We start from the raw sequence: 22,160 nt of genomic DNA, 5'->3' as shown, positions 1-22,160 counted from the left end.
TTTAATTGGATAATTGATTGGTATGCAAAATCAAAATCAAACAAGAGCAGATACAATAAAATTTGTGGAGTTTTATATGAGTCCTATGAAAGCTTATTGAAACTAGAAACCAGCTGTCTTTGATCTCTGGTGTTCTGACCACAGCTCTAGAGTTAAATGGCTGCGACACCAGGTAAGTTTGGGCTAGATATTATGAAGCCCTGAGGCACTACTAGACTATACTAGTACTGTAGTACTGTATACTGAGCTTTGTGAACACAGATAACTAACTAGCTAGGCTACTTGAATGTGTTATAGGTTATACATGCAATATGGTATGTGATCCAATAAATGGGTTCACTGATGTAAGATATATCTATATATATAGCTGGTCACTACAGTACAGACTTTAAGCCTTGCCTGGATGTTTCATATTACATACAGTACGTATCGTGTACGTACTTACTTGTAGACAGCTGCCCCATGTTGTGCAGAAACACCTGCTGGAATTTGATGAGACCCTGTCATAGCAACGTGTGTTTATGTTTGCTCCTAGTTATCTGTCATTTATAGTCCACTTTGTTTGCAAGCACACTATGTTTATGTCCGTATATGGATGCCTAACGGTTTAGGTCACAACCCAACTGTACTGTGGGTGTACAGTTAACACACTCTGAGTACACCCACACCCACCACACTATCACCACTCCACACACCCACCCACTAGATCGACTGGCAAACGTTCTGGAGCAGTACAGAGACAAGCTGCATCAAGCCGGAGACAATGTCCACGAAGAAGAACTGGACTACATTAAAGAAATTCTTGCCAGCCCGATATTCAACCAATACTTACTTGGCAACCCACCCTCCAGTGAAAACTCCACCCTCATAGCTGAGGCGACCAATGAGCTTATCACTGGTATCCAAGACACTAAGAAAGACTCTCCTACTCATAAAAGAAAAGTACTTCTTCAACGAAAAGAATCACTGAAGATTTTACGAAATGCTGTCACACCTAAAAACGTAGTCTTGAAAAGACCTCACAGAGTAGACGCTCCGAGCACGCTGGTCCAACCTCCAGTACTTAAATTATCATTAACTCCCTCCCACACTGGAAACTCTAGAACAGGTGCTATCGATGGACTGGAACCAAAACACACACCTGAAATCACTCTGTTGCGACAGGCCAGTCTCATGAATGGAAGTTCAGACGACTCTATCGTTGCATCCATTCTAAACGATGTTTCCATGGAGAGCTCTCTTAACAACAGTCGTATAAAGAATCTTTCCAGCTCCACCAGCACTTTAGTAGACAGATCCGCTACTAATGGCGGCCCTATGCTAAGGAAGAAGTCATCTGAGAGTTTTCTTAGGCCTGGTAGTGGAGGGTCTTTATCAGGGTCACAACCTAACATCAGCACACTCAGGTCCATCCCTCACATGGCTGTCAATAGCAACCATGTCTCTCGTCCTGAGCCGATTGGTGCCGCTATAACGTTGGACCCATCTCCCCGACCAACGGAACTATACACACAAGCTTCTGGATTGACTCATGAGAGTGGGAAGAAGCTAGTGATATCACCAGAGACACGCCCCCCTCCCCCTTCATACCACGCCCATATGCAGAAACAGTTTCAACACTCGCAGGAACCTGTCATTGACTCACCACACCCACTACTTCCATACCGTAAAACGAAATCGGTCGAAAAACTATTTGACATGTCTGAGACTTCCTTGGAGGGTCCACACCTCCACTCCCCACAACAGCCTCCCGCCCTCACTCCACCCACACACCCCATGACCAATGGGTCAGTGACGATGGACGTTTCAACGGCAGAGAAAAGAAAAACAACATTTACTGTTCGACTGGACAAAGGTGCAGAGGGACTCGGCTTCATGGTGAAGGCAGTAAAGAACGAAGCGAAAGGAGAGGTGGGACTCTCCATTCAAGACCTACAGGCAGGAGGCATTGCTAAGAGGTGAGGGATCACTATAATTATCACCACTGCATGTATATACTCGAGCCTCACCTTTTAGGCTACCCAATTTGTATCAATTAACAATTTATGGAGTTGTAAGGAGTTGCAAAACACTGTCCGTCAAAAATGTGTGCCATGTAATGTATCACAGGTTGAGAAAGTATTCCATTACCAGTGTGTGTAGGTAGAACTGGAATGCTTGTAGCAATGGTTGGCATGGCAAAGGTGTTTTGTTTATGTTGGGCACCTCTCTTATACATAATTATACAAACTGCATATGTGCATGTTACAGTAGCAGTAATCCCATTTTTAATTATTGTGTTGATGTTAGGTCTTTGAGCTGTAGCTTTCTATCAGCTAATGGAAAGTCCCGCCTGTATAAGTAGACTCAATGTGTAGGTTTACTGAAGAATGCAATGCACTAATTATCTGCTGATTAGCATCAACATGATAGCGCTTGTACCCTGTGCAATAAGTGCTCTTGGCACTAAGATGTGGTGCACACACCTATGTGACTAGGTCACACGCATTCTTCGACTTTTCAGTACATTCTTGCATGTATTATAATTACAGTTGACACAGTTAGTGTGAGCTTCAGTGCCACCTTACAATTTAAAGAATGCACTTTAATACGTATGCACTACATGCACAGTCATGTATAAAACGTTAGGAATGTGATAGTTCTAGCTATATAAACTCTAATGCATAGTATCAACAGGCATGCTCGTACACCACTATGTAATGCAGTGTGTGACAGCCAATATACACATCCTCCACAGGGACGGTAGGCTGCGGAGGAACGATCAGATCTCACACATCAATGGCCACTCCCTAAGTACTCTCCCCCACTCTGATGCTGTGTCCCTTCTCCAGTCGTCTCGTGGCCCCGTTGAGCTCGTAGTTATAAGGGAACACCCCTCACAGGCCACGCCCCCTTCACCACCCTCACTCAGGCACCCTCCACCTATGTCACCATCACGTCGGCACACCTCACAATCACCAGCTGCACATCGTCACATGATCACCAAACCATCATCTGGACAGCCAGACACACAATCACCACCCTCACCCCCTCCCACTCCGACACCACACCCCCGGACTCAACAAGATATCGTTAACGGAGATTTGAATGAGGTACACATAATAATGTACAATATATGCATATCACCGTACACACCTTACACACCCAGTAACAATGTGTTTTCATTATCAAACTGCATATAAATTATGTGTGGGTAAAATTATATCGTATATGTAGACTTACTAGTTTTAGATCAATTTCCTTGGCTAATTGTTTTCTTGCCTAGCAACCCATTAATTGTTCATGCATGAACAGTGCACACTCACATGTGCAATGTACACGCTGTACATGTAGATTCTCTGTATGCTGGAATCAAAGCCTGACGTTCAATCATGCAGCTTATTACGTTCTGTACACATGTAATAATTATTATACTTTAGATACAGTTTTCTCCCTTCCCGTCCAGGTGACTGGTGATAAGGAGTGGGAGTCACAGCAACAGCAAATTGTGACGATAGAGTTGCCTAACGATGGTCGTCGAGGGTTTGGGTTCGGCATAGTATCTGTGGGGGAACCTAAGAAGACAGTGGTACACTCTCTCGTGTCTGGGGGCGTGGCCGAACAGGTATATACTGTTTTAAGAGTATTGAGTACAGTACGTGTAGCTCAGGGAATATTGCACAGTGGTTGTAGAGAGCAGTGCGTGTGTGTGTGCGTGTGTGCGTGTATGTGTGTGTGTGTGTGCGTGCTATGTGGTGTGTGTGTGTGTGTGTGTGCGTGCTATGTGGTGTGTGTGTGTGTGTGTGTGCGTGTGTGTGTATGTGTGTGCGTGCGTGCGCTACACATCCATGTACTGCGTGAGTACAAGTGCATTGTGCGATTTAGCTTAGGTATTGTGAAGAAGTCAAATGGGTACTTACGATGTCACTCCCTCGATAAAACTGTATTGTGAGAACAACGAGTTGGCCCCTCATACCACTATAGTAACGTAACCATGATTACTAGAGTTACATGTATACATGGTAATTTGATTTTGCTCTTTAATTGCATTCAATACACTTGTTCAGGATGGACAACTACAGAGGGAGGACCAGCTGCTGCAGATTAACGAGGAGAGTGTGCTCCACATGGAGTATGATGACATCATCACCAGGCTGAGGACTGTCTATCAGGCTGGTCAACCAATCAGATTAGTCATAGCTAGAACCGTATCTGTGGAGACGTCAACAGGGGAAGTCCCTGATATCAACGACGTGAGTGCTAAGTGTTCAAAGATATGCACTTCCCACAATGCTTTTTTAATTTTCATCAACATTATGCAATTAAATGTCATGGCACTCTTACTATTGCTGTACATGTACATTGCTAGATTTACAGTGTATGCTTGTCTCAATGCAGTCCTCTGACGATGATCTGGAGGAATTTGAGGTGGAGCTTCACCGTGGCAACAACAAGGGGCTGGGTATCACCATTGCTGGCTTGGTCAACACTGATACAGGAGGTAAGCGTAGCTTTATGTACATGCATGCAATAGTTTGAATTAACCGTCGTAGTATAATTTGACAAAAGGTAACTAAAATTCGAAATCCGTTTTGAGTTTTACAGACCACCACATGGTAGAGCGCATGTTCTGAGCTTCCAAATGTACTTCTACGTACAGAAAACTGACCTGTCATGTGAGACTGCCTAAGTAGTCTTGTCATGGTACTCCCAATCAACCAAGTGTAGACCACTGTAATAAGTAATGGCTGATACCAGGAGTACATGAATACACATTGCACTTTATGCACTCTGTACCCCCCCCCCCCCCGTCCCCACACACACACATGCAGAAGAGGTAAACGGCATCTACATCACGTCCATGAACCCGAATGGGGCAGCTGCCCAAGCCAAGCGTATCACCGTGGGTGATCGTATCCTGAAGGTGGGTGGCCACTCCCTGAAGGGACTGGAGAACATGGAGGCTGCCTCGGTGTTGCGTAACAGTGGCAACCCGGTAAAATTAATGCTGAGTAGACGGAGGACCAAGGTGGCCGGCATCCAGCGTGAGTGTAGGGTCACAGATTGCTTTTTATAATTATACCCATAGTGTCTTTTAGCATCTACAGTTGTAGTCATGTTTTGGTGATTAAAAAACGATGTACTTGTACATACACTGGCGACTCACTAATGCACCCCTCTCTCCTAATGTAGCCCCTTCCCTCCCCACAATTGTGGACTCCAGCAGCGAGGACCCCCCGCGAAGGCAGGCCTGGGAGGTGGTCGACAAGTGGACCTCTATACTCGGACCAGACTACGTCGTCAAGGTGAGACGCACCAATATTGAATGTACAGTGTAGATTCACTTGCTGATCTGTGGTTCCAGGAAGTACATGTACATGTACGTAGCTTTACAGTGCTATCACTTAGACGTCTTCTTTGAATCAATTCTGGCTATAGAACTTGTGTTCAGATCATTAAAATTAATAGCTGTGTGACAGTTCACTACAGACAAGGTAACAGTTGTCTAATTTGACCCCATACCTCAGGTTGACGAGGTGTACAAAACAGAGGGGGGTGGTTTGGGTATTCGTATGGAGAGCACAGCCGAACTTGACGAGGAGGGGGAGCCCCATTCTGGCTCTGTGCATCATGTAATCCAGTACATACATCCGCAGGTACTCATGCATGGGACACATTTTGAGTTATACATACATGTACATGTACACGTACAAGTAGCTAAGTGAAGATTGCCTGAAGTTTGACATTGTACATAATTGTACTGTACAGTACAGTATAGGAGTCGCTTACAAACCTAGTACATACAATATGTTCCTAACTAGAAGGTGAATGCTGTTTTTCACTTGGGAGTTGACATGTACGTGTACGTGTATAGGCATTACATGTACAGTGTATGATCAGTAGTAATAGTAATTTAGGTGTTGAATGTGGTTAATGTATATATATGGTGTATACGTGCACGTACAGCTGTACATGTATGTTGTATCGTTAGCCTGAGATTATTAAGCTGTTTATGTCATATTTGGTGTTGACTTTTATTACACAAGTGTATCTGTAACAATATACCCTTCTTCACTTAAGTCTGACATTTTAGTTTACATGTGTGTATTCCCCAGGGTCCAGTTGGTCATCATGGCATCCTGAGAGTGGGTGATGAGATCCTAGAGATTAACGGGAGTGTTCTGGTGGGGCTACAACATCAAGAGGCCATCGAGGTCGTCAAGTACACCCCAAACTTTGTGCAGGTGGTTGTGTGTCGAGTGAGCGGCCGTGGAGAGGGGGCAGGGTCAAGTCCAACAACAAGTGAGTGTGGTCGCATTCAATAATATACACTAACAGGGATTAAAAACTCATACAGCGTCATGTACATGAACTCTGCATTAGTAGCAACCTGCGAAAGTCTTGATTATAGGAATGTAGTTATTCCTGCTTGCTACAATGTACTTGTACATGTAGATGTGTTTGTACTGTGTGTGCCAGTGTTGTAACAATAGGCTGTATACAAATCTTACGGCATAAATCTGTATTTATTGCCTCTGTTCCCCAGACTCCCCTGAGGGCGCTCTCTCAGACTCGGAAGAGGACAAGCTCCTCTCAAACTCTGACACTCTCCTCGCACTGCCTTCTTGCGACCTTTCTGGCCTCGGGGACAACTTCTCCCGACGACTCGAGCGCAAGTCGTGGAGGGTGAGGCACGAGCAGCAGAAGAAACTCATCAAGCAGAGATTCGAAGTGAGTGTGCTTCATTGGTGGTAGAAAACTGTTAGGTTTGAACTGATTCAGAAATGTAAGGCAGAATAGAAATGTCTTACAAATAGTTTTGTAGCAGATATTGTGTATTAGTTGCTCGACTTTGCCCTTTTGAGAGCATGTTTCTTGTTAGTGTCCTCATGGAGTTGTTGTGACTGCATGTGTATCTATTCATACAATGTCACCTACACGTATAATTGATGTCACCATATACACTTCGGCACTTTTCCCTCCAGCAAAAGCGTGAGGAGTTCTTGCGTCACCTACAGGAGCAGGACGAAGAGTTGGTGGCTCAGGAGGCAGAGCTTAAAGAGCGGCAACGGCAGGCAGAAGAAGAAGAGCGAATGAAAAGTGACGAGGACCATAATAGAGACTCCGCCCTGTTACAGTTTGACTACGCTTCGTATCGTAGTTCCAGTCAGATGTCTGGACTGGATGAGTCTCTACAAAGTCCTGATTCCATTCTGGATTCAGATTCTAGTCTCTTATCTCCGGTTCCTGGTTCCACGCTCTGGGAGGATGAACTTTCCGAGGTGGTTTTGGAGAAGGGGAATCAGGGACTGGGATTCAGCATTCTGGACTTTGCTGTGAGTTGTTTAGTGGTACATGTACATGTATCAATTCAGCAAAATTAAAACCACGAACACTATCCACGTATCAATTCCGAGGGAGTTATTTGCAAGCTTTTGCTAAATTGATGTGTAATTGCCCTTAATTTAGCTGGCACACACACGTACGTGTGTACATGTATACTAGATTCTGTCTTGTCACACGTTTTACATGTAGTTAGTTTAATCCACATGACTAAATGTTACACCTAGTGCTATTTTACCTACCTACATTGTAGTGTTGCATACATGTACTGTACGTCGAGTACACAGAAACAAAACTATAATTAAGCCTGGATGCATGTACACTCTTTTACACCTCCCCCCCCCCACAGGACCCGCTCCATTCTGGTGAAAAGGTGATCCTGATCCACTCGCTAGTGGAAGGCGGGGCTGCCGAGACAGATGGCGGTCTGAAAATAGGCGACAAACTGCTCAGTGTCAACAACATGTCTGTGCTCAATCACTCACTGGACTTTGCTGTACAACAGCTGGTGGCCGTTCCTCTAGGGGGTACTGTGAGTATTGGTGTGTACCACCCCCTGCCAGGGGGCCCTGAGCTCGAGAGTGAACTGTGTTCCCCTTACTCCATGGAGGGGCCCGAAGAGGGTGCTGTCCATGCCGCCCTGGCATTTGAGGTATATACATCATAGTATCAAATGTAGCAGCTGTTACTACGTACATGTACATGTATGTTGTATTACTGAGACTCTGACTTGCAATTAACTTGTTATGCTGTTGTTCCTTATGCAGAGAGCTAGTCTGGGACAGGACGACGAGGACCAGAAACCACTCTCTGACGAAGAGGAGGAGCCGGAGGGCGTAGCCACAGAGGCGGAGTCCGAGGGCCAAGACAACCCAGAAGAGGAGGAAGGAGACGATGAAAAGAAGAAGAAACCTGATACGGATGACGATGAACCCCCGCCCCCCTATTCTAAAGATGACCCCCAAGATGAAAAATCTGATGATGCCCCCCACGGAGATGAGGCAGCTCCTGAGGCTACTAATGCTCAACAACCAAAACTCAATTCTGGTGGACCACAGGAACATGTATCGGAGCAGCCATCACTGTTGGCTCAAATCGAAACTGAAATCACTCAAACTAAACTCGAGACTCATTCGGCAGACGATATCGACTCCCCCCATATGGATACCCCCTCCCCACTCTCTCCCGCCTCCCCCATATCACCGGCACTACTGTCTCGTATCTCAAGCCCTGAAAAAGGCCGCTCACTGTCTGACCTCACCAGAATAAAGCCGGAGGAGGGAGCTCGTCTCTCGCAGCCTCTGAGTATACCCGTCCCTAAAAAAAGTTCTTGCACTGACAGTGTAAATGAATTTTCTCACGAATCGCTGAGTTCTTCCGATAATACGATCGTAAACTCACAGAGTCAGCCAAGTCAGAGTGAGTTGGGGCCCGAATCCAATAGCAGCACTATGACTAGTGGTAGCCTAACACGTGAGTACAACACCACCCCTGTCTATGTGTCCTCCCCTTCTTCCGATAGAAGTCAAAGGTCAATCAAGAGCAGCAGCGATGGACAAAAGGTAAAACCTAAGGAAAAAGTCCCTAAGAGAACGAAAGGAAAACGATTGACTTCTCGAGGACATAAAACCAATCAAACCACCACCAACGATTCTTATCCAAGTACACCCACACAAGAAAACCTAACAGTAAACTATTCTTCCCCTCAAGGCATTTTGTGCAGCTCTCAAGAAAGTAACGTTGATGGTCTTTCTCCCGAACTTAGTGACTTCGGTGACCACTCGAGTGAAGTCGAACCGAGAGAAATACGAATTCGTAAAATTGGGGCGGGATACGGCATGAACTTAGCGTACGATGAAAAGAACAGCTGTGTCATTGTGAAGTCTTTGTCTAGCAGTGGAGCGGTAGGTAGGGATGGTAGAATCCGTGCCGGAGATCGAATCACAGCTATCAACGGTAAGAGTTTAGCCGGTTTCAATTTGACTAAGGCCAAAGGAATATTGAAACGAGCGTCAACTCGAAGTGAAGAACTAATCATTGTGTACACGCCAGCACCGCAAGTCCAAAGTTACATAATTCCCTCAGGGGGTTCTCCGTACATCAACACCCCCGGTACGAGATCTAGTATCACCGAAGGAATTATGCCTGTTCAGCAGTCGAGCTACTACCCTCAGGGAATCCAGGGGGCACAAGGTAACATTCAACTGCACCCCGTGATGGCCCCAGGGCCACAATATCCGCCACACGGAATGATACAAAGTATGTATGGGGCACCTACATATCACCCCCCCGGAGTACCTCCCCCGCCGAACATTAATGTTCCGGGGGGATATTTCACTCCGTACGAGGATCAAATGTCAAAACCCCCTCCTCCCCCGTATATGTTCCCACATCAGCCTAGTCCAAGTCCCGCCCCACCAATGATGTCACAAGGACCACCACACTCATATCCTGCTCAACAACCACCAACTTGGAGTCTGAACACACCCAGCTCTAACGGACACATAATTCAACACTCGCCCATTATTGGGGGCAGTCAGTGGCCGGGAATGTCGCACAATCACATGACCCCCGGGCCCGTCAATCGTGACCCCCCACAGTACAGTGACATTCACATGATGGCCATGCAGCAGTCTCAATCTCAACCACCCCCTCTTATTACCCAGCCTTATGTGAGACAGCCTCCTCCTCCTCCTCCTCAAGCAGCACAACACTTCGTAAGCTATTCACTTAAAATTCGCTGCTTTTTATTGCTTGTACACATATACAATGTATATGTAGGAGCGCACATGTTACAGTGTACTACAAGCAATAGGCAATTACAGAATACTGTAATAGCGTGATTCATGATTCTGTGCATTTATATTGCTTACATGTACATGCATGTTATTATGCCTCGGTGCGCATGCGCAAGCGAGGTATACGGTAGTGTGTTTGTACCTGTGTCTGTGTCTGTGTGTGTAGGCTGCTACAGCTGCTCAAGGATCAATGAACTGTAAGTAAGAGTTTCTATAGGCTTCTAGTAACGTTTTCTTGTTCGTGGATTTTGCAAAATAATGCTTCGTTCTCGAGTTGTGCCTAGTTTTGCTTACTTGGAATGCCATTGCAGCCTTTTCAGAAGAGTGCGTAGCAAAACTTGTCTATGGAGTGTTGCTACTCTACTTAGTAGTTAACTCTGCACTAGAACACTAGCTATTGGTAGCTGCAAGAGTGAGAAGAGAGCTGTAAGGCTCTGCTGCTGCAGCCAAGACTTGAACGTTTTACATCAATCGTTTTTAACATCATGGTCGATCATTACGCACTTGTTGAGTTTCTCTGTTCTGCAGGCAGCAAAATTTATAAAAATATTCATCATGATAAATTATACATGTGTAATGTGTGTATAAAAGCTATTGCTATTAGCTAGCTTTATGTTATGTAGCTTTGACACCTCCACCGAGGCATTAGCACCCGCAGTGCTTTCATTGTACATGGAAGCTAGCCTATTGTATGTTTGTTAAACTGCAGGAACACCCCCCACACCTGAACCAACCATCACGGCCAGAAGTCAGTCCGCGACCAATGAACAAGTCCCAATCTGAGACCAGGTTCCGGTCTGGAATGCCACCACGACCTAAGGTGGAACGGAGACACAACACAGTCAGCCACGCCCCTAAGGGACTAGTCTTCAATGGTAGTGGTTCTAGAAAGAAACATCGAAAGATTGGAGACGATGTATTTGAAGACAAGAAGTCAGCAAGGAGATCCAAAGATGGTGAGATTAAGGAAAGTACTGTAATAATGTTCTCTTCATTACTACCGTGTAGCCAAATTTTAGAGGACCATATTTCGCCATTTTGAGGATAGCCGCAATGATTCCAAATTTCGAGGCGTATTATTTTGAGGCCAATCCGTAAAAATGCTAAAATAATATGCACTTCAAAAGTTTGGTTGATGGTGTATGTGTGTATTCACTGAAGAATCCCTGAAAGTGTAATTAGGACATATCAATAGAATATACAATGTACAGCGCGAAATTTTCGAGGTACTTAAATGTCGTTGAATGGCCTCTAAAAGCATTTTGTTGAATAAATTTCGTGCTTACCGGAAGCACTCCCAGGTCACGTCTTCATTATAGCAGATACATGTGCTGTAGTGAAGATGAGGGGGAGTTATCTAAGTGGTATCCTCTTCTCCTGTGATACATTGTACATGTGATTGTGATATTAAATGCTGCTGCTCTGATAATAATGCCCTTCACACAGAACCGATGGGTCCATTATCTACTCATACATCTGGCAAGAAAGAAGGAAAAAAAGACACCCAGGATACGGGTCGTCCTGCCAAGTACCCACGCACTCACACACTACAGGAGTCGCCCGAGCATTCACACCACAACTCATGGGCCATCGAAGAAGAGGAAGACCCTGCAATTAGGTGAGGAAATTACGTTGTACTGTAGGAGGCCATGTACATGTATTACATTTATGTACTACATTTATGGGGCAAGAAAGAAGACCCTGCACTTAATTAAAGCATCAAAAGAAAGTATGATGTATTTACAGTATAATCTTGGCACTCAGAGCTGAATTTCCTGAGGCAGACGGTCACCTGTTTGAAGTGCTACTACAGAAGGGCAAGGCTGGTTTAGGGCTGAGCATTGTTGCCAGCACCACCCAGTCTCTTCGTGGGATCGTAATCATGGGTATACAACCGGGGGGCGTGGCAGAGCTATGTGGGCGTCTTAAGTGGGGGGACATGATTCTCAAAGTCAATGACACCTGTGTCCTCGGAATGAGTCAGCAGAAGGTTCAAGAGTTGCTTGCGAAGGCCCCACCTACTGTCCGTTTTGTGTTGCTACGACAACATAAGGTGGAAGAAACACAGGAGCAACAAAAAGGAAAAGTAAGTTTATCTGATAACTGTTATTACCTTAGTGTACAGTACACATGTGCGTATCACATGGTACAATGTGGTCATTTCTGGTTCAAATCCAGTAAACAAAGGCTATGCTATATCTATTATCGTTTTGCTGTGGTAATCTTTGAATGCCCATACATTTAGTACAAATAATTATGTGCAGTGTGCGTCTAGTGTAAGAGCAGAGAACAGGCATGAGCCAATGAATAACTTGTAAAGTTTAATCAATATAATCATATTCCTCTCTTCTTGATTTCCTCCCAGCATACCCAAGCAGACAGTGACATTAGTCTGGATGGTCTTGCTCAAGTGAAGGCCGTCACTCTATACACTGACGACAAGAAGAGTCTGGGTTTCAATATAGAGAAGGGGGAGTTGGTGGGGGGTGCTCCCTCCGTCCTTATCTCAAACATTTCCCCGGGAGGTCCTGCTGAGGTCAGCAATTCACTGCAGGCGGGGGACCAGATTTTGAGTGTGGACGGACAGAAGATACTCGGCTATGCATATGATAAGGTGAAAGGAGAAGATGTTAATCATGGTTACTGTTGTCTCTACATATACGCAGTCATACATGACACACGTGTCTCTCAATTAAATGCGACTATTCATGTACGAATCGAGAGACAACAGTACATGTACATTGTGTGTGTACATTCTAGCTGGTACATGTACCTTGTAATGTGATGTAATGCTAACTGTTGAGTTATAATATCTTGGCTTTGGTTTATGAGAGAAGACGCTGGTTGAGCGTTGTGGTTGCAATAACGTATGACAAAAATTTCGCCCTCTCTTTTTGCTATTAAGAACTTGTGGTTGTGGTAGCTACATGTACATCAATTTCGAGACAAAGTATAATTATACTCTCCAATTGTACAGTTTTGTCCTTAAGTCAGAGTTTTATTCTAGATGAAAAGTTTGGGGGGAAGGTTTTGGGCACGCGTAAGCGTCTGATGTTGTACTAATAATAATGATGATTTCATATGTGTGATGTTGTACTAATTTATGTGTGATTATGTCTGCAGGGGGAAGGTTCACCCCCCCCCCCCCTACTAGAAGTTATGCGTATATGTGTATTTCCTTCCACACACACAATAGGCTAGGCTACTGCTCCAACAAGCAAGACAGCGAGGTCAGGTGACCGTCGTGGTAGCATCTCATTCCTCCACCACCCACAAGGATGGGGAGGGACGAGGGGTGGAGCTTGACAAGACTCGGCTCCCAGAGGAAGTTGTCCTCAGACCACCAAAGAGGAGGAAAAGTGAGTAGGCTGTTTCAGAATTTTAAATTGCGTATATAGACCGTATAGAGAATAAATTTTTGCTATAGCTATTCATGTATCTGTAGCTCTAAGGTATATTCTAGTACATGAACAGTGGATATGCATGGTGCTGTGTAGATCGTCCATGTAACTGCATCATGGAGGTTATACAATACAGTCACACTGTATACATAAACAAAAAGGGTCACTTTGAAAAAAGTACATGCACGGTCAGGTACTATGTCAGGCTTTCAGTCATACGATAATGTGTAGTGAGTGTATAGGCTGCTACTGGATTACTGCCCACAAGGTGGGACTCCCCAGTTTTGCTTAGAACTAGTAAACATGCAGGTGTAGCTAAAAGGAATGCCATGGTGATTATTACTCCCAACACCAAATTACAATGTGCACGGACTACATGTGTAATTTAATTACGCCTGTTAGGCAAAGAATTCATGTACTGTGTGGGATATGTAGTACAATGGCCTACAAAAATTCATAACAATTTACACAAGAGCATATAAAGATATTGAGCCATAATTCCCAGGGAATTATATTGTATTGTTGATAGCTCTATTAGCCAATGAAAAGTACCTAATAAATTATATGCACAGCAATAATTATATGGAGATTGGATGCACTGCATGTAGGTATCTAAGACATGTCTCTAATTTGCCATACGTTATTGCATGGATAATCGTGCATACTACATTTTGGGCTACATTAGGAGCACATAAAGGGAAGGAGCATCTAATTTAGCCTCGTCCCCAGGCTTTACTTTTTCTTGTTCTTGTCTGTTCTCTCAATATAAATGAGCTAGAGATGGTGGGAGGCACTAAAGAAGGACATGATGGACATGAAAGAAAAAGTGAAGCCTGGTATGCGAAGTCGCGTGATCCACATACATTTTTATGAACGTGGGCAATATGTAGCTCACAATCGTGACGTAGAGTAGTCGTCCACGCATTAATTAAGACACTAAGAAAATCTATCAAGGCCAGGATCTAGGAGCAGACTGAGAGACCAAGCTCAGTGCAGAACCAGCATGCCCAGCTCTGATAGAAAGTAGCTTAGTAGCTACCTAGATGATAATGATGACTAATTAGTCTAGCAGATCTAGGTCAGCATGGCACAGCAAAACTGAATGGAGATATTTAGTCCTACCACTTAGACAACAGCTTTTCCACACAGTTAGATGCTCCTTCTCTTTATGTGCTCCTGATAACATGTATGTAGCCCAGGGATATTCCATACAACCTGGCTCAAATTATGAGAGACATGCTATCACATAATTATCCTCATCGTTTGTATTTCCCCCAAATATTCTACTTGTTCTATGCACATGTATCTACTGGATTGGCTTACTTTTAGCTGTTAGTCCTTCAGGACCAATAATAGAGTTTTCGGAGGTAACGTCATAGATTTTGATACACAAGCAACTACATGCATGGCATGTTTTTAATTACATGACTGCATGTGTGCATGTAACTCAGGACCGTAGCCACCAATTTTGTTATTGTGTACTGGTCAGGTTAACAATAGAAATGCGCGCTATAGCGCACCGAATGTTCCAGCCACGCCCGCTTTCAGTAGTGACTATTAATGACCCAGATGAAAATACCATGGTACCTATACAAGGTATACATGTAGTATATGCAAAAAAACAAAAAGGTAAAAGATAAAAGGTAAAAAAATGAAAAAATAAAGGCAATGGTTCAGTTTATTGGTGGAAGTGGGCCTCAGGGATCACCAGTCCATAGCCCCATGCAGATATAATTATTATAGTGATTGTTGTCAGACTTTGAAATGGATGGTTGTGAGCCTGATCAGGAAGGCTTGAAAAGTTAATGCTGAATGCAGAGCTGTAGAGCTGAAGTATAGTCTATGTGGGCAGCCCCGCCCCTTGTCCATTGTGGTTTACAGTATAAAAGTCAAAAAGTGGTCAGGTCAAAACCTGACTAACCGGACTGGTGGCGACGGCCCTGTACCTATTATTATAATTATGTGCTTATACCAGGCTCAGAATTTCTACCTGAAGCTCAATAGCCATACTCGTTTGCTAAAACTCCCTGCTCAGCTGGCGATGTTCAAAGGTTCGGTTGACAATGTTTTGCGGCCAAACGTTAATCATTTTGTCACACTTAAGGGGTAAGTAAATGCATACTGAAAAAGATAGGGAAACTGATAAAGGGTATGCATGCACACTGAAAAATCTTCATAGAAATCTATATACTGAAACAGCTAAATGGAAATAAGTGTATGTCAATGCATACCGTAAGGTACGTATGTATATCATTCCTAACCATATGTTATTGAGTGAAATGTTTACAGCAACATGCACTTAACTCAGTACGTATCACAATCTTGTGTTTGTTGGACGTCATCTGAAACATTGAAATCTCTTAAGCTCACTTCTTGGTAGTTCTCTGGGTTAACAACTCGATCGGGAAAAACTGCTTCAAGTTCACTCTCAATGTGTTGGTTTCTTCTCCAGTTTCTAATCCGAAAGATCTTTTGTTTCAGTTTCAATTTAGAGAGAATCCAGTAGCTAGAGACACAGGATATGTAGATTATTGGAGAAAAATACACCACGATGAGGATACCACTCATAATTTCAGTCTCTAAATGTGATGTATAGAATATTCCCCGGGCTCCAGTAGAGCAGAGAGCAATGATAGCCCAAAATGTAACATCTATTTTTGTATAATGTGCAAACTGATTTTTATAGGGCTGCACAATTACCGTTAGCAACATGATGAAGACGGCGACAACTGTTTCAGGTAGTAACATGCTGGTATCGAGAGCCATCGAGTAAAAAACAAGTATTGCGAATTGTCCAATCAAAGGTACGGCTGCAAACCATCGATAATCTTTCGTTCTTTCTGTTCCGTTCTTGTAGTAGCCCTGGAATGAGTCCATAACAGCTTTTATTAACTGGTGATGAAGTCTCAAGCAGTTCAGTGTCCTCTGTGTGGATTTAGCTTGATAGAACAGTAGAAACAGCATTGAAGTAATAATGAGTACAAAACAGAAGACAATTGCTACGATGGCATACGGTAAGTGATCAGTTCCGAAGAATACAACAGTTGCATTTAAATAGTAAACCCACTCTGTTTCATTTGTTCCCACACTGGTAGCCTGAACTGGGGTAATGATATCAAACGAAGTCCATGCAATTTTGACAAATGAGAGTAGAAAGAACGTTGCAAATGCATCGATCACTGTGGTCCTACTTTCCCACTTTCTACGAAAACGTGTTAGCAACCATCGAAATGGGGTCCACAAGATAACCACTATCCTAACATTTTTACTATGTAGTTCAATCAGTATGTAAGAGACAACAGTCAACAAAAGTGGGTAGATAGCCACTGCATAGTCCAGAGCTAAAACTGTAAGTGTAGACACATCAAGACAAAGGTCGGAATATAACCATCTGAAGAAATCTAAGTTCCATATTCCATACGCAGTTGTGAGGATTGGAAATACAATGCCACTACTACCCTTATCGTATCGCTCGTGGATTGCGAGGTCAAGTGTTCTAGTAAAAGCAGGTGATGCAAATAGTTGAGCAAAGATTAGGTATCCATGAAGATGAGAAGAAGTACCATTTACTTTCAAGAATAAAACAATGAAATAAAACACTGTCAGTGGACCGTAAGCTGCTAAAATGTACTTCCAGATGTTATTGTTTCCCTCAGGGCATTTCACACACGCCATATTGTAAGAGTAAGCCAAAGGTCTGTGTCCGGGTAAGCACTCTCCACACAATGGTCCTGTTCTGTTCCACCACTTCTCACACATGAAGTAATTCAGTCTGGACGTATTTTGTGGAAGCTGTAGATAATAATGATCTCTGTAGTTGTCATTGAAACAGTTCACGAAGCATTTCCCTTCGATAATGTCTCCAGAAACGTCATCCAAAGTCACACAGTGACACATCCTCACTGATAATTGTAGTGTATGCTCAGCACATTTTAATGATTCTGGTAGATTCTCACTGCACACACAATCTCCTGTATTACATTCTGCCCAGATAGGACAGTTTGTGTTTGTCCCACAAGTATCGTTTGTATTGTTAGCTCGATCAGTATAGACTATGCTACTTGTCGGTTTCACTAATGCAATTGGCCTTGACTCTCTCACTTCTGTAGCTTGTACTACTGCAGTAAAAGCAAGGGCACATAGCAGGTAGAGTAGTAGCTGCTTAGTGGCCATGCTTATAATCATGACTTGATATTAGACTATTTGAACTTGTAAACATTCAACCTTTTATACAAATCTCAGGAATTCCCATGCACAGGAAATGCACCACATCATTTGAATTTCCTGCTTTAAATGATCCATACTGTGCACTAGCTTTTTGCATGGTTTGTATACGTATAGTATAGCTCACATCAGGGTTTCATCTAGGATTAAAAGTTTGGGGAGGAAGGTTTACGCACGCCGCAAAATGTTTGGCCACTCCCACATTTGTTGACCACACCACCTATTACATGCTAGTGCATTACAGTAGATCTAGTTACATATTTCACATCATAGATAGTACTAATGTGATGATGTCATTTGGGGGGGGGGGAAGATGAGCATTTTGGGGGGGGAAGGTTCACCCCAGTCCCCCCCCCCACACTAGATGAAACCCTGCACATGACAATGTTTCCCCATGCAGGCTCACTCAAGCAACCGTCTAGACGTCGTCCTGTCAGTGTGGACTGTGATGGCAAGACAGGACCCAAAATGGGGAGCCCGGGAATCCTGCAGAGAGCGGGTGTGGCACAGGTGGACAGCAACAGGATGTCATACTACTCCAACCGCAGCTCTCAACCCCTAACTGAGAGGGAGGTTGAGCAGGGCTTCCAGTATTTTGAGCAGAAAGATAAAGGTAGGGTGTTTGTGAAGTACAAAGTAGAAGGTGTGAAGTAGAAGGTGTGAAGTAGAAGGTATGACTGTGCATTTGGAAATTAGAGAGTGTATGACAGTAGCAAGGGAGGATCCAAAGGGGAGGATAGTTAGAAGGGGTGAAGCCCTGTTGGGCGGCTAGCTAAACTGCCCAGGGGGGGAGCATCTTTCTTCCGCCCCGCCGGAGGCGACTTTTAGCTATTTGACCTTTGAACTTTCCTATTATGAAATGAATGAGCTGCTTAGCCAGCTTCCATGGTATGCTCGTGCATACTATACTGCACTTATTGTATAACACTCTATTATTCATGTCCATAGCCGAGGGTTAGTAACTTCAGTGCTCTACTAGGGTCTAGATCCTTTATACCCTTAGTCGCTAGACCTGGTTGTAGTCTAGCAAGTGAGTGGCAAAATTGTTGTAACCTCAAACTAACAATAAGTAGTTTTTACAAAAAGGGGGACTTGAGCCCCTAAAAACCACCCCCTAGCAGGTTCCGCCCCTGAGTAGGTGCATAAGTAACCGCTTTTTGTGTTGCAAACATATATTATCATTGCAACTCCTAAAATTGCTCTTCTCACAGATATCACCCCCCTTAAGGAATGTGAGATTATAATATTCATGGGAACACATGACCTGGGCTTGGTTCTCACTGGAGGAATGGACTCACCACTCTTGGGAATATACATTCAATGTATTGTCCCAGACAGCCCTGCGGACAAAGATGGGCGTCTGAAACCGGGTGATCAGATAAAGATGGTTAACAACACTGCGATGGAGGAGCTCACTCGTGATGAGGCCATGCAAACGATAAAGACATCGCCAGCATTTGTACACCTCCTTGTACTCAGAGAGACCAGCAAATCCACCTCCAAATTGAGCCTGAATGAAGGTTAGCATGCACTTAGTACTCAGAATGAATATGCTTCTACGTGTACAGAGATCTGCCCATGCTATAGTCAGTCGTTGGTCGTTGAGACTTACATTACCACCTCTAGACAAGTATCACGTTTAGCCTATAAATCAGTGTACATTCATGTAATACATTATAATCTATTGGTGTAAAGTTTCACAATCCTTAGTCATGATAATGGTCACTAACTCTGCTGGTCACTACGATTTCTACTGACCCTGCGTATTTCGCCCCAAACAATAGCAGTCATGCAATTTCATCCATTCCTTTCTCCCATACAGTAGACTCTGTCCCTCCCTTTTCCCCTGCCGATCACTCTAGCAACCTGGAGCTCATTGAACTGGTGAAACCCAACCAGGGAGGCTTGGGGCTCATGATTTGTGAGCAGGAGGACCACCCCCTAAGTGGTGTATTTGTACAGAATGTTGTCCAGAACAAAGCTGCCTATCTAGACGGTCGCATACACCCTGGAGATAAGATCCTCGCTATTAATGGGCAAGATGTGTCCACGGCTAGACAAGACTTTGTAGTGCATCTGTTGCAGGTGAGCATGTGTGTATGTGCGGTGTGTACGGTGTGTACTGTGTGACCAGATGTATAGCTTGTGCAGCAGTTGTTTCACCACCTCTTACCCTTATACAAGGCTTGCACTATTACCTCCTAAATACACAATTAGGCTTGTTTGTGTTGTGCAGAGTTGTGGAAACAAGGTTTCTCTGGAAGTGCTCCACCCTCCTCATGCCTTCACACCCTCACATCCTCCACACGAGCGAATGGAATATGGGCGATCAGGTGATTTGGATATGACATCATCAGGGGATCCGAAAGCATTTCAGACGTTCCCCCCTCCTCCGGAGTACCCATATGGAGCCACAGGAAGACAACCTACAGGTAAGTATACTTAGTTGCTCAGTAATGTGCCTGAAATGCTACTGTTACAGTATATGATTACGATGTACAATGATGTGTACTACATGTAGCTGTTATAACCATAGAACCCTTGCCTTGAATGCGTTCTCAGTATTCAAATCTTTACCTACCCTGTAACCCACTGATCACAACTTATGTGCATTTCCTTAAGTGTGTTATAGTATAAAATGTAGCAAATTGGATCACTATACTGTTACGTGTACCATCCTTAAAAGTGTGGTTGTGAGTAATTACTTTTCCTTTGCATTACAGGTCATGATCGCATCATCCCTCCGTACGCCAGAGTTGCTGACTCAACACCCACCAGTGACTATGCCCCCGAGTACATGCATCACCAGTATGTTGGTGGGTATAGAGGAGGGGGTGTGGCTAATGGGGACACCGACATCGATATGCCCGTGTTAAGCCCAGACGAAAAGTACAAGTAAGTGCATGCTCTTGGCTTTCATTAGCAAAACCCCTATATACTTGCTAGTATTTGGCCTGTATGTGTATAGGTTGCAATATTTTCATTGCCTCTGCCTGTATATTAATTATAGGCAACATTGTTAACCCGAGACGCGTGGGCGGCCACGGGTTATAGTAGTCGTTTGGTTTGTCTGTTTGTTTGTTTGTCTGTTTGTAAGTTCAGGATCTGCTCACCTGGCTGCCACAGCACTGCGTTTACAGCATGGATAGCCTTAACACAATAAGTTATTAGTTTTAACAATAGTAGATTTCGATGTTAGAGCTTTGTTGTCGAATAAAAGCGAGCATAAACTAACTTGCACATTGGCAGCTAGCTAGCCAACACTATACACGCGGCCTTTATTCGAGGCACCCTCCGTATTTACAGCTGAAGTGATTCCGTACCAAAAACAGTGGAAAAGGGTCACTACAATAGAAAGCTAGAATTGTGACTTGTTTGTTGCTCTTGTTAGCTGACTCTGGGATCCTACTCCATCCAAGAGTCATACTTCTCTGAGACTCCAGGCTTCTTTGCTGTGATCCTAGACTAGGACCTCATGTACAACTAAAACTCTGTTCTCAATGTTTCAGCATGTCTCCAGTCTGGTTTAGTTTTATTGCTCCTGAGTTGCTGTGCTAGACAGCTCAGTCATACATCACTACGCACTGCATTATATCACTCTTCTGGTTTCTTTATAATCATGTCACCAGCCGAGGGTTTGCACTTCAGTGCTCTAGTTTTATTATGGCCACATTATGGCCCACACATTCTAGCAAATAAAATCTCCACACACATACATGTAATTATAGCACATGCAATGTGCTCCCTTTAAAGCTAGTATTATCTGATTACATATAATTATATTAACGATGTTTCAAGTGCTCATAGACGAACTCCCCCCTCCTCACACACACAGTGTCCAGGTGATCCACCTCCACCGAGGGCCGTCCGGTCTTGGTTTCAGCATCGTGGGTGGTAAAGGTTCTAAACATGGCGACCTACCTATCTACGTCAAGTCTGTGTTTGAGGAGGGTGCAGCTGGCCAAGACGGACGGCTGAGACTGGGCGACCAGATCCTCACTGTGAACGGACATAGCTTTGAGAATGTGACTCACAAGCAAGCTGTGGAAACACTCAAACAACTCAAGGGAGATATTAAATTGACTGTGATGAGGACAGAGTAGTCATAATTGTTGCGTACACATTTTATTCTTTTCCCTATTTCTGTAATTCTCAGTGCTCTTTTAGTTCAGCATTATCTCACCTTATTATTTTTATTTTGATACCAATGCAGTACATGTTTACCTGATTTTTTTTACTCCTGTCACTTGTTACTGTACTATATGCAGTTACTGTTATACAACATTTACAACTTCAGACCATCATGCAGTAACGATTTAGAGTGACATACTCGTTGTTTTAATTTATCACAAAATTTCAATAGGGTTTGTTAACATGATGCATGTCAGTATAATTATAATTATACTGTATAGTT

General features: G+C 43.8%; 2 protein-coding genes across 3 annotated transcripts; one reads left to right on the top strand and one right to left on the bottom strand.

The window, feature by feature from the left end:
* Window positions 1-10: 10 nt before the first annotated feature.
* LOC135334480 (multiple PDZ domain protein-like) lies at window positions 11-22,110 on the top strand. 2 transcript variants are annotated; one of them, XM_064529674.1, is made up of 25 exons: window positions 11-172; window positions 707-1,958; window positions 2,738-3,092; window positions 3,446-3,604; window positions 4,047-4,232; window positions 4,378-4,480; window positions 4,812-5,024; window positions 5,173-5,285; window positions 5,508-5,636; window positions 6,096-6,282; window positions 6,527-6,711; window positions 6,966-7,316; window positions 7,673-7,975; window positions 8,091-10,040; window positions 10,831-11,077; window positions 11,568-11,739; window positions 11,886-12,207; window positions 12,487-12,735; window positions 13,318-13,480; window positions 18,147-18,359; window positions 18,958-19,266; window positions 19,572-19,831; window positions 19,983-20,178; window positions 20,470-20,641; window positions 21,582-22,110. In XM_064529674.1, exons 1-25 carry the CDS (start codon window positions 157-159, stop codon window positions 21,847-21,849), a joined length of 8,073 nt encoding a protein of 2,690 aa, XP_064385744.1. In that variant the 5' UTR covers window positions 11-156; the 3' UTR covers window positions 21,850-22,110. The 2 variants fall into 2 exon arrangements, with proteins under 2 accessions (XP_064385744.1, XP_064385743.1); XM_064529673.1 differs by having other exon boundaries at window positions 19,569-19,831.
* LOC135334493 (uncharacterized) lies at window positions 15,499-17,785 on the bottom strand. Its single transcript, XM_064529700.1, has one exon. The coding sequence runs from the start codon at window positions 17,705-17,707 to the stop codon at window positions 15,827-15,829; it is 1,881 nt and encodes a 626-aa protein (XP_064385770.1). The 5' UTR covers window positions 17,708-17,785; the 3' UTR covers window positions 15,499-15,826.
* Window positions 22,111-22,160: the final 50 nt, after the last annotated feature.

This window comes from Halichondria panicea, chromosome 4 (genome assembly GCF_963675165.1).
Source record: "Halichondria panicea chromosome 4, odHalPani1.1, whole genome shotgun sequence".
NCBI lineage: Eukaryota > Metazoa > Porifera > Demospongiae > Suberitida > Halichondriidae > Halichondria > Halichondria panicea.
The sequence above is the reverse complement of the archived record's forward strand: the minus strand, read 5'-3'. Positions and strand labels throughout refer to the sequence as shown.

Excerpts from the sequence above, each read along its gene's own strand:
- LOC135334480 (XM_064529673.1), top strand. Across the intron at positions 12,736-13,317 it reads TCGGCTATGCATATGATAAG|GCTAGGCTACTGCTCCAACA; the intron begins GTGAAAGGAGAA and ends CACACACAATAG. Across the intron at positions 18,360-18,957 it reads TTTTGAGCAGAAAGATAAAG|ATATCACCCCCCTTAAGGAA; the intron begins GTAGGGTGTTTG and ends CTCTTCTCACAG.
- LOC135334493 (XM_064529700.1), bottom strand. The coding sequence starts at position 17,707 with ATGATTATAAGCATGGCCACTAAGCAGCTACTACTCTACCTGCTATGT.